At 48.0% G+C, this 12427-nt stretch overlaps 1 protein-coding gene across 1 annotated transcript in view; it reads left to right on the top strand.

The window, feature by feature from the left end:
• Positions 1 to 6: 6 nt before the first annotated feature.
• Positions 7 to 12427, top strand: part of Ehd3 (EH domain containing 3) — a 28571-nt gene continuing 16150 nt past the window's right edge. The window contains exons 1-2 of the mRNA XM_005367946.2: positions 7 to 399; positions 11094 to 11270. Of these exons, the coding sequence (XP_005368003.1) occupies positions 173 to 399; positions 11094 to 11270 (404 nt within the window). The 5' untranslated portion in view covers positions 7 to 172. The remainder of the gene's footprint in view (positions 400 to 11093; positions 11271 to 12427) is intronic.

Here is a 12427-nt window from a genome sequence, read left to right as displayed (position 1 = left end):
TCACAGCATCCTGCTCACCAGCCCTGCTGCGGATGAAGCAGGGACTGGGCTGGGTCCAGCAAGTGGAGCAGCACGGGCCATGGTGCATCTGAGCCCGGTGATCCGGTGAGGTGGCGGCGGTGACTCGACCCAGGCGGGTGCCTCTCCCTGGAGCCTTTCCCCAGCTGCCACGATGTTCAGCTGGCTGGGTAACGATGATCGTCGCAAGAAGGACCCCGAGGTCTTCCAAACTGTGAGTGACGGGCTCAAGAAACTCTACAAGAGTAAGCTGCTGCCCCTGGAAGAATATTACCGCTTCCATGAGTTCCACTCGCCTGCCCTGGAGGATGCTGATTTCGACAACAAGCCCATGGTCCTCTTGGTGGGCCAGTACTCTACTGGGAAGACCACCTTCATCAGGTGAGCCGCGCTGGGTGCTGAGCCTTCAGGGTGACGTGGAAAGTCTTGATTAAGGGCTCCGAAGAAATCCCTGTGGGAGGCCCCAAAAGTTGATCCTGCTGCCAAGTCCCCCTTGAATCCTACATGATGCCGCTCTGCTTTCTTAGCCCTTGGTCAATTTGAAGCGCTCAAATTAAGAATCATTTCTGTTGTCTGATTTGTGCATTGTGAAACTGAGGCAAAGAAGGAACCAGGCATCTCGTACAGCCGGGTGTCATAACCCTCCCTTTGGCTAGGGCCGCTCGGTTCTTGTGTAGAGCAGCCTTACCTTTACAACTGAGTTGTTCTCAGGGCCACAGGCCTGGGAGTAGTGGTGGTGGACTGTGGACCTTGGAGCCTCTTGTTTGTTTGTTTGTTTGTTTGTTTGTTTGTTTTTTATCATTTTTCCTTCTCTGTGTCAGAGCTTTTGCGTCTTTCTCTTAGAGACTCAAAGGATGTGAAGCAAGCCCAGAAACAGAATACTTTTAATATCTGTTTCCTTCTTTGATCTTAATAGTTCAGTAATAATACTAAAGACTCACCAAAGTAGAGGAGATACTGACGTGCCTCATCCAGCCCCTTGACTTTGCAGGCAAGATAGCAGAGGCGATGCGGAGGGGAAGTGATGGTTCAGAGCCACACAGTATGGATGCAGACCTGGGATGTGGCCCTAGGTGCATGTGAGGAAATGTTAGCTAAAAGCCTATAACTTCAACAGTGAGTCTTCCATTCCTTTAAATAATAGAGTTTGGGGGCTAGAGGTATCCTTAAGAAGTCCTGCAGGCATTCAAAGAGAGAGGTCTGCGTATTTTCCACCAGAGTCAGGAACATCCCTATCTGAGGAGCAGGCCCTCTCTCCGTCTTCAGTGTGCATAGTCTGCAAGGCCAGGCTGTCTTTGCAAAGGCTGAGGAGTGCTTATGGGTTCTTACAGTGTGGAGAGAGGGCTTGGTGCCCTGCGAGAGTCAAGGGTACTCCCCTGCAGAAGCAGCTGTCCTCTTATTTCTGGGTTGGTGTTTGTGATGTATAAAGCCATGTGCTTTGTTTGGTGATGAGATCAGGAGAGTTGGCAGCCCGGTGACTCATTTTCTTCCGTGCTAAACTTCTGGGAGCACTGCACACAGCCTGCTAACCTGTCATGTCTGAACAGGGCACCAAGTCAAGTTTGTCTTTGGGCTGTCCACTAGACCAGCAGCTTTACAAGGTCAAATGATTTCTAAAGTGAGGGCCCGGGGTGGGGGTAATGGTTTGCTGACTCTATTTTAAATAGAGTTTAATCAATTGCTTTCACTTTATTCTTAAAAATCTAAATCACTTTCCTTAAAAAAAAACCTAATGAAAGATGTAGATCTATCTTTAGAAAAATACATGAATACCCTAAATTTGCCTGTAGTGTTGAGTGGATTTAACTGGAAACACAGAGGGAGAATCTTGGATTCAAGATCAGCCATTCATTTTTATTAAGGACTGATTGGTACCAAACGTGTTTCAGAGATACCTGGGTTGGGTACACAAGGTCTTTTGTGATCAGTGCCTTCCAGTCTGTTAGGTTTTGTCTCATGGGAAATGTGGGCCACCTGCAAACTGTTCTTAGCCTTGCACAGCCTGCCCTGACCCTCTGATCATCCTTGGTCATGACCCTAAGGACATTAAGCTGCTGGAACATCTTCCCACAGCAAGGGTACTTGCAAGGTAGGCTCTGTGCCTGAGCCTCTCTCCAGGACCTCAGCTCTGGGAATTTCCCAGCAGCCATCTTGCAAAATGGGAGGGAAGAAGCAAGGCAAGTGTTTTAGGAGCAGGGTCCCGAGCAGAGAAAAGTTTAAAGTGCCTTTGTGTGAGATACCCTCCTGATTTTGCCTGAGTCATCGTTGGCTGTTACTAGGCATGAGAAAGTGGCAGGGTGACGTACCCCACATTAGCCCTTATCTGAGGGGGACAGAAGATCCCTTCCCTCTCTTATCCTCCAAGCACAAGGGGTCCCCCTTCCCGCTCACACCAGTAACTGAATTTAGCTCATGCTTCCAAAGCTGTTTCCCCTCTAGAGAGAGTCATCTGGTAGGGCAGGAAGGGGGAGAGTATTCTCTAGCAGAGCAAGAGGGGGCATAACAAACCAAACTGCACACTTTGCTTCCCCCTCATAAAATTCAACAATTTCATTTATTATTACAAAGTAAAGAAGAGGGAAAAATAGAAAATGAAACAAAACTGTCCCTAACTTAAATCCCAGGAGAAAACATTTTTTTTAATATTTTTTTATTTATTATGTATACAATATTCTGTCTGCATGTATGTCTAGAGGCCAGAGGAGAGCACCAGACCTCATTACAGATGGTTGTAAGCCACCATGTGGTTGCCGAGAATTGAACTCAGGACCTTTGGAAGAGCAGGCAATGCTTTTAACCTCTGAGCCATCTCTCCAGCCCCCAGGAGAAAACATTAAAAATAATATATTTACCTTCCCTGTACTACAGCTGTTTTATACTCTGTTGAAGACATGCCATGAATGTAATTTTGTATGCTAGAGGTTTTTTTTTTTAGTTATCGTTATAGTGTGAATACGCCCCACATAACCGTCGTTTTTGTGGGCTGTATAATATTTCACTCCGTGGAGATGCAGTTTGTTTCTTAATTAGCTGTACTGCTTTTGAGCGTGCCTGGTTGTTCCTAATTTGTTTGCTACTGCAAGATTACCCTGAATAGCATCTTCCGCACAGACCGGCTATCTTTTTTCCAGAGTTTCCCAGAAGCAGAATTACTAGGCCAAAGGTTGTGCAGCATTTTTCATAAATATTTAATTAAAAAAAACGTTCTGTAGTAAGAGTCACATTCTGCAGTTGTCTTACAAGATGGCAGTGGACACAACTGGCACTTTCCTCTGTGCGCCCTTGTCTGTCCCTTGCCTTCCCATCTCTGTCTGAGGCCTGCACCTCAAAGGAACCTTTCCCCTCCAGAAACAAGGGTGTGCTCCTTGGTTCCCCTCGTCCTTGGCGTTTGGTCTCCATCCACACCATGAAGTCCTATTTCTTGTCCTGGGAAGAACACACAGAAAGGACATTCTTCTAATAACTAATTAACGTGCTATGATCTCTGCCTGAAATAACTTCCCTGGCCTGAGGCCCGGCAACCCAGAGTAATAAAATAAACAATAAATTGGTCTGTGGGCTGCTCCCTCTAACACAGTCTGTCTCTTTAGAGCACAGTAGCTCTGTGTTCCTGGCAGCCTCCTTCCGCCTCTGCTGTTTCTCTTGCTGGCCTGCAACTCTAAGCCTCCTTCCTTGGACCTGTTAGACCCGCTGGCCACCCCTTCCTGTTTCTTTCCGTGCCTCCTCTGTCTGCTGGCGGTAGGGGTGGATGTGGGCCATTCCAGGTACCAGCAGCTACTGTGGCCTCCTTGAACCTTGCCTGGGCTGACATGGGGAAGTCTGAGATTCAGAACCCCCACTGAAATGTCTGGATTGATCTTGAGCCTCTTCTTTAGTGGGCCTTGAACTTTGGGGATGCTGGGTGTTCCAAAGTGAGGCCATCTTAGCTGGCCCTTTGAAGTGCTCCACTTCTTTAAGAACTCTGCAGCCTCCACCGAAGGTGACTGGTGCAGCATTTTCTTGGGGTTGCACCATCTCTTATCAGTCCCAGGATAGATAGGGATGGGGTCCCAATCCTTACCCTGGCCTTTAGTATATGATCACCCCCAGGAAAGATGGTTTTCTTGGAAGCCAAAGGTAGAGAGGCCACCATCCCAGGGACAGCCACTCATCTGTGGACCCAGTTCTGCCTGCAGCAGTACCTACACCACTTCAGGCTCCTGCCAGCCTGAGCCAAAGGATTCTCTTATCATCAAGGGTCCTGGTCTGTTGGGTTCAAAATGGGGCTGGGTGAATATCCAGTTACTTTCTATTTAAGGCTCATTGGTTTCTGAAGGGAGCAAAGCATTTCAGGCTAGAGGAGCTGTATCTGCCTGCCTCAGGTCCAGTTGAGAAATCACCTTGAAGCCAGGCATCTGGAGGGCACTAGAGACACCATTGGAGAAAGGTTTGTATCCTGTCCGCATTGGCTGTGGCACAAAGGTCTTACCTAGGCTAGGTCAGCAGAACCTGGGTTCCCCTACTTCCTAGCCAGAAACTGATAAGAAGGATAAGGTCACAGCAGCATTCCTCTCTGACCTTCAGTTTCATTATCTGTACAGTGTGAGTCTTAACTACCACCTCATGGGAATTGGATAGTTCATAGCCAGTTCAACACCATTTAGTTCCAGGTACCATGATGGGGGTGGTGCCATTCCCTCCCTTCTTTCTAGCTGAGGTTGACCCTCAAGAGATAGGGGACAGTCTCCTTCCAGCACTGCCACAGCCTGATGAAGGTAAGGGCCTGCTGCCTCCCCATACTATATACAGAAGGGCAGAAGTCTGGGTGGGCAGACTTGTCGCAGGGTGGAGCCAGGAAGGGAATGCTAAGAGCAGACGATCTGAGCTCTAAACTATCCTTCTGCAGCAAGCACTTCCCGTAGCTGAGGGTCCTGTGCACACGGCACCATGGCCAGTTTGCCTGGGGCGTGTAGCTAACTTTTCTTAACCTAGTCTTAGAGAGCCTTCCACCCACTTTGTGTGTACACTGTTACTGTTTCCCTAAAACTCAACCAGGCTAATGGAACAAGAATTATCCTGACCTTGTTTTAAAGTAGAAGGAGCCATGGCTGAGTGACCCAAAGATACAGATGCGTGACACAAAATCTCGTGATACTGCACAGCTGTGCAGAGGAGGAACCCTGAGGTCTGCTGTTGCCCAAATGAGGGGAGAGTGTGTGTGGTTTGGGTGAGGCAACGATGAATCTGTTAAGGCTTGAGTACACATCTGAGCTGCGTCTAGAGATGAGGTGGGGATCTGCCGAGTACCTGCAGGCGACGTGGAAGGGATCATTTTCTCTAATTACTGTTTGTGTCCTTGTGGGCAACGTCTGCTGTAGCCTTGCTTTCCCAGAACTTGAGTATTACCTGAAACGGTTTTACTTTTTAGCTGTCGTAGTTAGGAACTAGGCATTTCCCTACTTTATACATCAGGTAGGTAGCGGCTATTCTTTGGAAATTTTACCTATTTGTTTACTTAGCATGCGGGTACATGCGTGCATGTGTATGTGCCTTCCTATTTGTGTGTGTACTGTATGTGGAGGTCAGAGGAGAACTTGCCAGCATGCGTTCTCTCTTTCCACTATGCCAGAGATCTATCTCAGCCTGTCAGGCTTGGCAGCAGTCGCCTTTACCCACTGAGCCGTCTTGCTGGCCCTCCTATTCTTTTGAGCAACTTGTCTAGGGTCATGTGGGTGGTAGATTTGTATGAGTTCCCTAAGCCACTCAAGAGAACAACAGATTCTCCAGATGACTTGGGACACCCAACCCAGAGCCTCCAACAGCAGTATTTGCAGCCCCCCTTCCAACCTTTCAGTTCTTTCCCCCAGGGTGTAGTCTCAGTAGCAGCTCAAGGCCTGGGCCTCTGTCTGGGGAGATGGGTGCCTGAAAGGCAGGCCTGGTTGAGATTCTTGGCTCTGTGCCGAACCCTGGATACTTAGGTCATCAATAAAGGAGACCACATACTGAGATTGCCAACCAAGAAGGGCCTAAAAAAATGAGGAAAATGTTATGAAGTAATGTTCTAGTTAAGAAGCATATGGAGAAAAATTGCCCTCATGGGGAAAAATCAGATTTGTTTTGAGTTTCCCCACACATATTTTATGGTTTAGCTTTTATTTATCTTGCATTGGATGGCAAAGGAGAGGAGGCACCAAAATCCTGTCAGTGTGTGGGACCTCAAACTAGACATGCTAGTTTTCGGCTGACTCCACTTCAAAACTGAACTGATGTCATGGCATGGAGCAGGTAAGGCTGATGACGTGGGGTGGCCACACGGAACAGCCTCAGAGTGTTCTGTCCCTCCTCATTTCATGTGTCCCTGTCTCTGCTCGTCCCAGCCAGGCTTGGATTCAGTCTTCTTTTATTAGCCAGCTGTGGGAATGTTTTAACCCAGCAACAGAGGCGATCTGTCCCACTCCCCATAAAGAAGCAGTGCGTGAGATTCCTCAATAGACTCTCCTTTCTGGGCACAGTGGTGGCTTTGTGTGAGGGGTACCCGGCGCCACAAGACAAACCCAAATGTCTCTGAGAATTTATCCCACCCAGTTCTCTGACTGTAGCCTCCGGGCCTTCTGGTGGCCTCCTTAGACTCTGTGTTTCCCCAGACCCATATGTGGTGAGCAAGTTTTGGGTCACGTGAGCACAAGAGGCCAGCAGGCCCAGCCACCTCAGGCCATGGCTCCGTAACTCTGCAGGAAGCTGACCTGTTGGGCTGGGCATGTTGCCCTTTGTTCATCTGCTGAGTACAGCATGTTTCCCAGGGCTGGAATCTGAGCTGCCTTTTAAAGAACATAGCTCATTGCTGCTGCTGCTGCTGCTTTCTTCGTTCTGGACATTTTTGAGGCTGCCTCAGAATGGATCTTTCCATCCTTTCAGTTCATTTGTGGTATGGGGGGGGGTCCTTCTGTCTATGTGCTGCTTTTATTGGTTAATGAATTAAAAAAATGCTTTGGCCTGTTATTAGGGCAGAACTTAGGTAGGTAGGGAAAACTAGACTGAATGCTGGGAGAAGGGAGGCGGAGTCAAGGAGATGCCATGGAGCCACCACCAGAGATAGACGTGCTGAAACTTTAGCTGGTAAGCCACAGCCACGTGGCGATACACAGATTAATGGAGATGGGTTAAATTAATATGTAAGAGTTATCCAATAAAAAGCTAGAGCTGATGGGCCAAGCAGTTATTTAATTAATACAGTTTCTGTGTGATTATTTCAGGAACCAATAAGTGGCCTTGCTGTAACATAGTTGTCCCCAGAGTTCCCATCTACACCCACTATACCGACCTCCTCCTCTGGCTGCACAGGACTTTACTGCCAACATCAACTGTCCCAAGTCAGCACATGGATTCCCACAGAGCATCTGGCCCTACTGTTCCTAATTGTCTTTGTGAAAACCACAGGACCAGGACCTGCTCCTGTCACCTGGTAGCAGCAACTTTTGTGTGCCACCTGCAGTCACTGAGACTGAGCGGGCACCCAGGACCTGAGTTCCTGGAGACACATGTATTCCTGGGTTTGCGGGTCCCAAAGCCTCCCCTTTCCCTCAGGCCCCGACGTTAGTCAGCTTTCTTGCCAAATCGTAGACTTTTGTATATTTTCTCACTTTCTGTTTCTAGTTCCACATGGGGCAGGACATCATTTTTGGCCACAAGAGGTGGCTCCATTTCTTGGAGGAGGCTTAAGCCATAGAAGGAGATGGTAGGTATAGTGATTAAAGGCATGGGTTCTTACATCCAAATACCAGGTTCAAATCCTAGGCTATCTGTAACGCATGTTTTGTCTCATCCCCTTTAAAATGAGATGAGACGCTCACTATTTGGTACCAATTAAATGTGTAATGATTGTGACCATCAAACCTTCCGAACAGCCTTCAAGGTAGATTTACTTCCCAGGTACATTTGACAAGGAGGACATAACACTCCCAACCTAGTGCATATGGATATGAAGTGAGATGAACAATGTCTAGCCGATTGCAGGTAAGCAGTAAGGCTAAACTGTGATACTCTGGTAGTGGGAGATGCTGAGGCCAGTGTTTAAATTGGGTGCCTTCTAAAAGGCATAGCCCATGTAGTTAGAAAGCCCATGGTCCTGTCTCATTCAGGAAGTTCCCAAGGGAAGAAGGTCACCAGGAAAGCAGAAAGTACAGCCCTGTGTGTGACTTCCATGTTTATTCTCATCACAGTTCCAATGCAAGAACTCAAAGTGACTCTCTGATCGGGAGAAATCCTTCCTTTATATTCCCAGTTGTTGGGCGGGGCTAGTCGAGGTATGAGGGGCTTCCCGAGGTGACCAAGACTTACAAAGCTTCCTAATACTGCTGTTGTCTAGTTCGCCTCTTGGACAACAGCACTCCAGGCTCTGAGAAATCAACAACTTCCTCTGGGACTGGGGCTACAGCAGCTGCTCCCACAGGCTCCTTGGGGACCAAGTCCATAGCAACCCGGCCTAAACTGCCTGGGAACCGTGAAGTAGAGTGTTGCTCTGAACGCTTCCTGAGGCACGGAGAGCCCACTGGGGACCCGAGGAAGCCAGCAGGAAACCTGGAGAGGCAAAGGATGGCAGGGGGCTCAGGCTTGGGCTAGGGAAGCTGGGCCTCTGGCTCTGGAGCTGCTTTGTCTTTCCTCAGGCCTTGGTCAGCTTTCTGGGGAGTGATTTCTCAGAGGCATCCAAGATGGTAGAAGAGTGGTGACACCATGTCTCACTGATTGGAGGTTGGGGCCCAGCCCTATTACTCTGAGAAAAGCTACCGTCACTCTTCAGCTTCCTCAGTGACTACCTCAAGTGGCACCACAGGGACAAAAGAGACAGCATTGTCAGTTTCAGAATCAAGTGTGACTTAGAATTGCTATTACATGTCAATGGTTATTACCAGGAAAATGATAGCGTTGATACGGAGAATCCCATAATGCCCTGGGCCATGTGTTTGAATCATCTGGGAATCTTCTAAAGCCGTGGTTCTCTACCTTTCTAATGGTTTGATACGGTTCCTCGTGTTGTGGTGACCCCTCTGTCCCAATCATAAAGTTAATTTCGTTCCTCCTTGTTCCTGAGGACTCACTTTGTAGGTCTGTGTTTCTCAGGCAGTGTCCCTTGGCTCTCTCAAAAGATGCTCCGGGACTATCCTCTGTCTGGCCAATCCTACCCCAGGACACATCCATGCAGTTGTATTCAGTCCAGCCTCCCCCTGTCTGTGTCCAAACTTGTGCTGGGATCCTAAAGGGCTCTGTTGTCTGGTGGTGGTGTTGACTACTCCCTGGGTAAGCATGTGCCTTTGCTCTTAGCCCCTCCCAGGGGCAGCAGAGCGGGAGAAGCAGGTAGCCTTGGGCTCTCACTGCCCAGGCCTAGAGAAGAACAGAGAGGTACCTGTCATGCCATGCATGACCAGAATTTCAGAAGCAACCATCCTCCTGCCCCCTCGAAAAGTGCTCTTCATCAAGGGATGAGAATAAATGGCTGCAGATGATACCACCCAGAGTGCTTCCCTGGCACAGTGGCCCAGGAAACAGAAGGCCCTCCAGAGATCACATTGACCAGTCTCCTAGTGAAACAAACCTTGAGGCTCAGATCAGGGAAGGGGCCTGCTTGGTGTGATGAATGAGCAGAATCAGGTGCAGGAAGTAGAAAGGGAAGGCGTTAAAATCCACCCCTTTAAAAATAGGCAACCACCCCTCCTCCGCTTCCCTTCTTTCACTGAGGTATGTCAATTCCCGAACAGCCGTTTCTCCCTCTTCTAGACAATAGAAACTGCTGTTAGATAGCAAGAAGGATTTCACTAAGAAGTATTTGTAATAATTCACATCACGGGATTACACATAGTGATTAACAAGGGTAAAGTAAATTTGGGCTGTCTCCCAGATGTATTACGCATACAACGAAACCCCTGCATAGCTATTATCTGCATAATCTTGCAGAGTATGTAAATTCCCACCTACAGGCTGCACAACATCCTCTGTGGTTACTAAGTCTGTACCAGTTGGGGGCAGGGTACGTGTGTGTGCGCGGGTGTCAGGTGCAGTAGAAAAACATCAGTAGTTAAAAGGTAAATTTTGATTCCACTTCAGGTAGAAACGATAAAACCTAAACCCTTTCAAAGAATGCAAAGCTAGACTTTCCAACCAAGAATCCCTCTACAAACTGAAATCTTGGTATGGAAACTTCCCGAAGCCTCAGGACACAAGGAAGGGAAGGGGTCTTGTGGAAGTCCAACACAGGGTGTCTTGAATGTGGTCATTTTCTGGAAGCTGAGCCAATTGGGTCATGACAAGAAGGGAAGGTGTAAACTCTTAAAAACTCCAGTTGGCCAATGAGATGGCTCAGAGGGAAAGGACTCCTGCCACCAAGCCTAATGGCTTGAGTTTCATCCCGGGACTCACAGTGGAAGGCAAGAGCCAGTTCATTAAAACATTCTCTGAGTTTCACACAGGCACAGTGACACATGTCAACACACACACACACACAAATACATAAATAAGACTACAACACACACAATAAATAATAAAAGTAAGAAAAAACCTTCACTCATCTATGTGAAAGTATGCTTAATCACAAAAACTGTAGCATGCCTATAAATGGAATATTTCTACAGAACACACAAAAAAAATCTAGGATGGGTTGCAATTCATTTTGCGTAGTTTACCCTTCAGGCTGCTTTTCCATTCTATCACGTATAAACGCTCTATATTAAATAACCAGTCATGTATATAGCTAATGATCTCCAGGAAGCCAGGAGAGCCTTGGGATTGTCTGATTCTTTGCCCGTGTGTGTGAATTTCAACAGGAGCTTGATTTGTGAACTCTGCAATACCCTAGTTAGGGATTGACTTCAGCCCATGGTTGCTTCAGAGTCCAAGCCTTGGCTTTCCTTCATCCCTTCCTGAGTCAAGAAGGGGGAAAGGACCAAGAAAACTGAGTGTGTGGAGTTCAGCTAAATCCCACCTCCTCTGCACAGTGCTTGCTCTGGCTCTGTCCCTGCCCCGTGACCTGTGTCTATGCAGCTGTGTAGTAGACAAACGGGCCATCTATGAGCACCAAGCCTACATGACTGCACCCTTTCCTGCAGGTACCTGCTGGAACAGGATTTCCCAGGCATGAGGATTGGGCCCGAGCCGACCACTGATTCCTTTATAGCGGTGATGCAAGGAGACATAGAGGGGATCATCCCCGGCAACGCCCTGGTGGTGGATCCGAAGAAACCCTTCCGAAAGCTCAATGCCTTTGGCAATGCCTTCTTGAACAGGTGAGTCCGGGTGCTGGGGGCGGGGCGGATGGGTGCACAATGCTGGGTGGGTTCTTTGCTTCTTTTTGAAGCACAGGGGTGAAAGGAGAGGGGTGTGGTTCTGGGAGACGGTCTTTTCTATGCTAGCCGCTTGACTGTCTCCTGAGTGTAATTGAATCATCACCATGGGCTGTGGGACTTGACAGCTCTGAGTGCTAGGCTGAGGCCACCTAATTACTGAGTAGGGAGAGATCTGACAGTGTCATGAATCACATGGCTCTACCCTGCCCTGTCCCAGTAAAAGCATCAAAGGGAAGTTACATGTTTTCCAGGACTTGCTTACACTATGCCTGGGATTATTTGTCCAAGCAGAAGGGAGCATTAGAAGGTTCTTTCTTGTTCCTGAATGTTCTTACCTGGAAAGAAAGCTAGAGAGGCCTTGAGTTTGACCAGTAGTCCTCTTAAGCTCCCTGTGTGACCTTGGGCAGGTCACCTCCCTCCCCTTACGATGAGTTCAGGCCTGAAAATACCAAAGTCACCATGAGGCTTTGAGTGGAGAAAGCCCTACACCAGTGGTTCTCAACCTTCCTAATGCTGTGACCCTTTAATACAGTTCCTCATGTTGTGGTGACCCCAACCATAAAATTATCTGTGTTGCTACTTCATAACTGTAATTTTGCTATTGTTATAAATCATAATGTAAATATCTGTTTTCCAGTGGTCTTAGGCGACCCCTGTGAATGGCCATTCAATCCCCCAAGGGGTTGCGACCCGCAGGTTGAGAACCACTGCTCTAGAGTGTGCATGGCAAGCTAATCTCAGCTTTCATGTTATAACTCTTCCCAACTGGAGTGAACAGGATCCTGGCTGTGCTTGTCAATGGTTAATCCATTTTACATATACTCTGCACTTCATTGCAAGGCTACTCTTTCTTATTGGAGATATTTCAAGTAAAAGAGAAGATCCTAGACTTTGGCTTTGGATAAGCCTGGAATCAGATCCCACCTTGAACTGTGGATCTTGGACAAGTTACCAAGCTCTTGTGAGCCTCACTTTGCTCATGTGTAATACAGGACAACAATAACATCGTTGGCCGGGCTGAAGCAGAGGCAAGTGAGAGTCTGAACACTGGGTAGAGTGTCTAACAGAAATGGTAGGTTATGGTTAGGATGGCTAGT

Source organism: Microtus ochrogaster, unplaced genomic scaffold, assembly GCF_000317375.1.
Source record: "Microtus ochrogaster isolate Prairie Vole_2 unplaced genomic scaffold, MicOch1.0 UNK26, whole genome shotgun sequence".
Classification (NCBI taxonomy): domain Eukaryota; kingdom Metazoa; phylum Chordata; class Mammalia; order Rodentia; family Cricetidae; genus Microtus; species Microtus ochrogaster.
The sequence above is the reverse complement of the archived record's forward strand: the minus strand, read 5'-3'. Positions and strand labels throughout refer to the sequence as shown.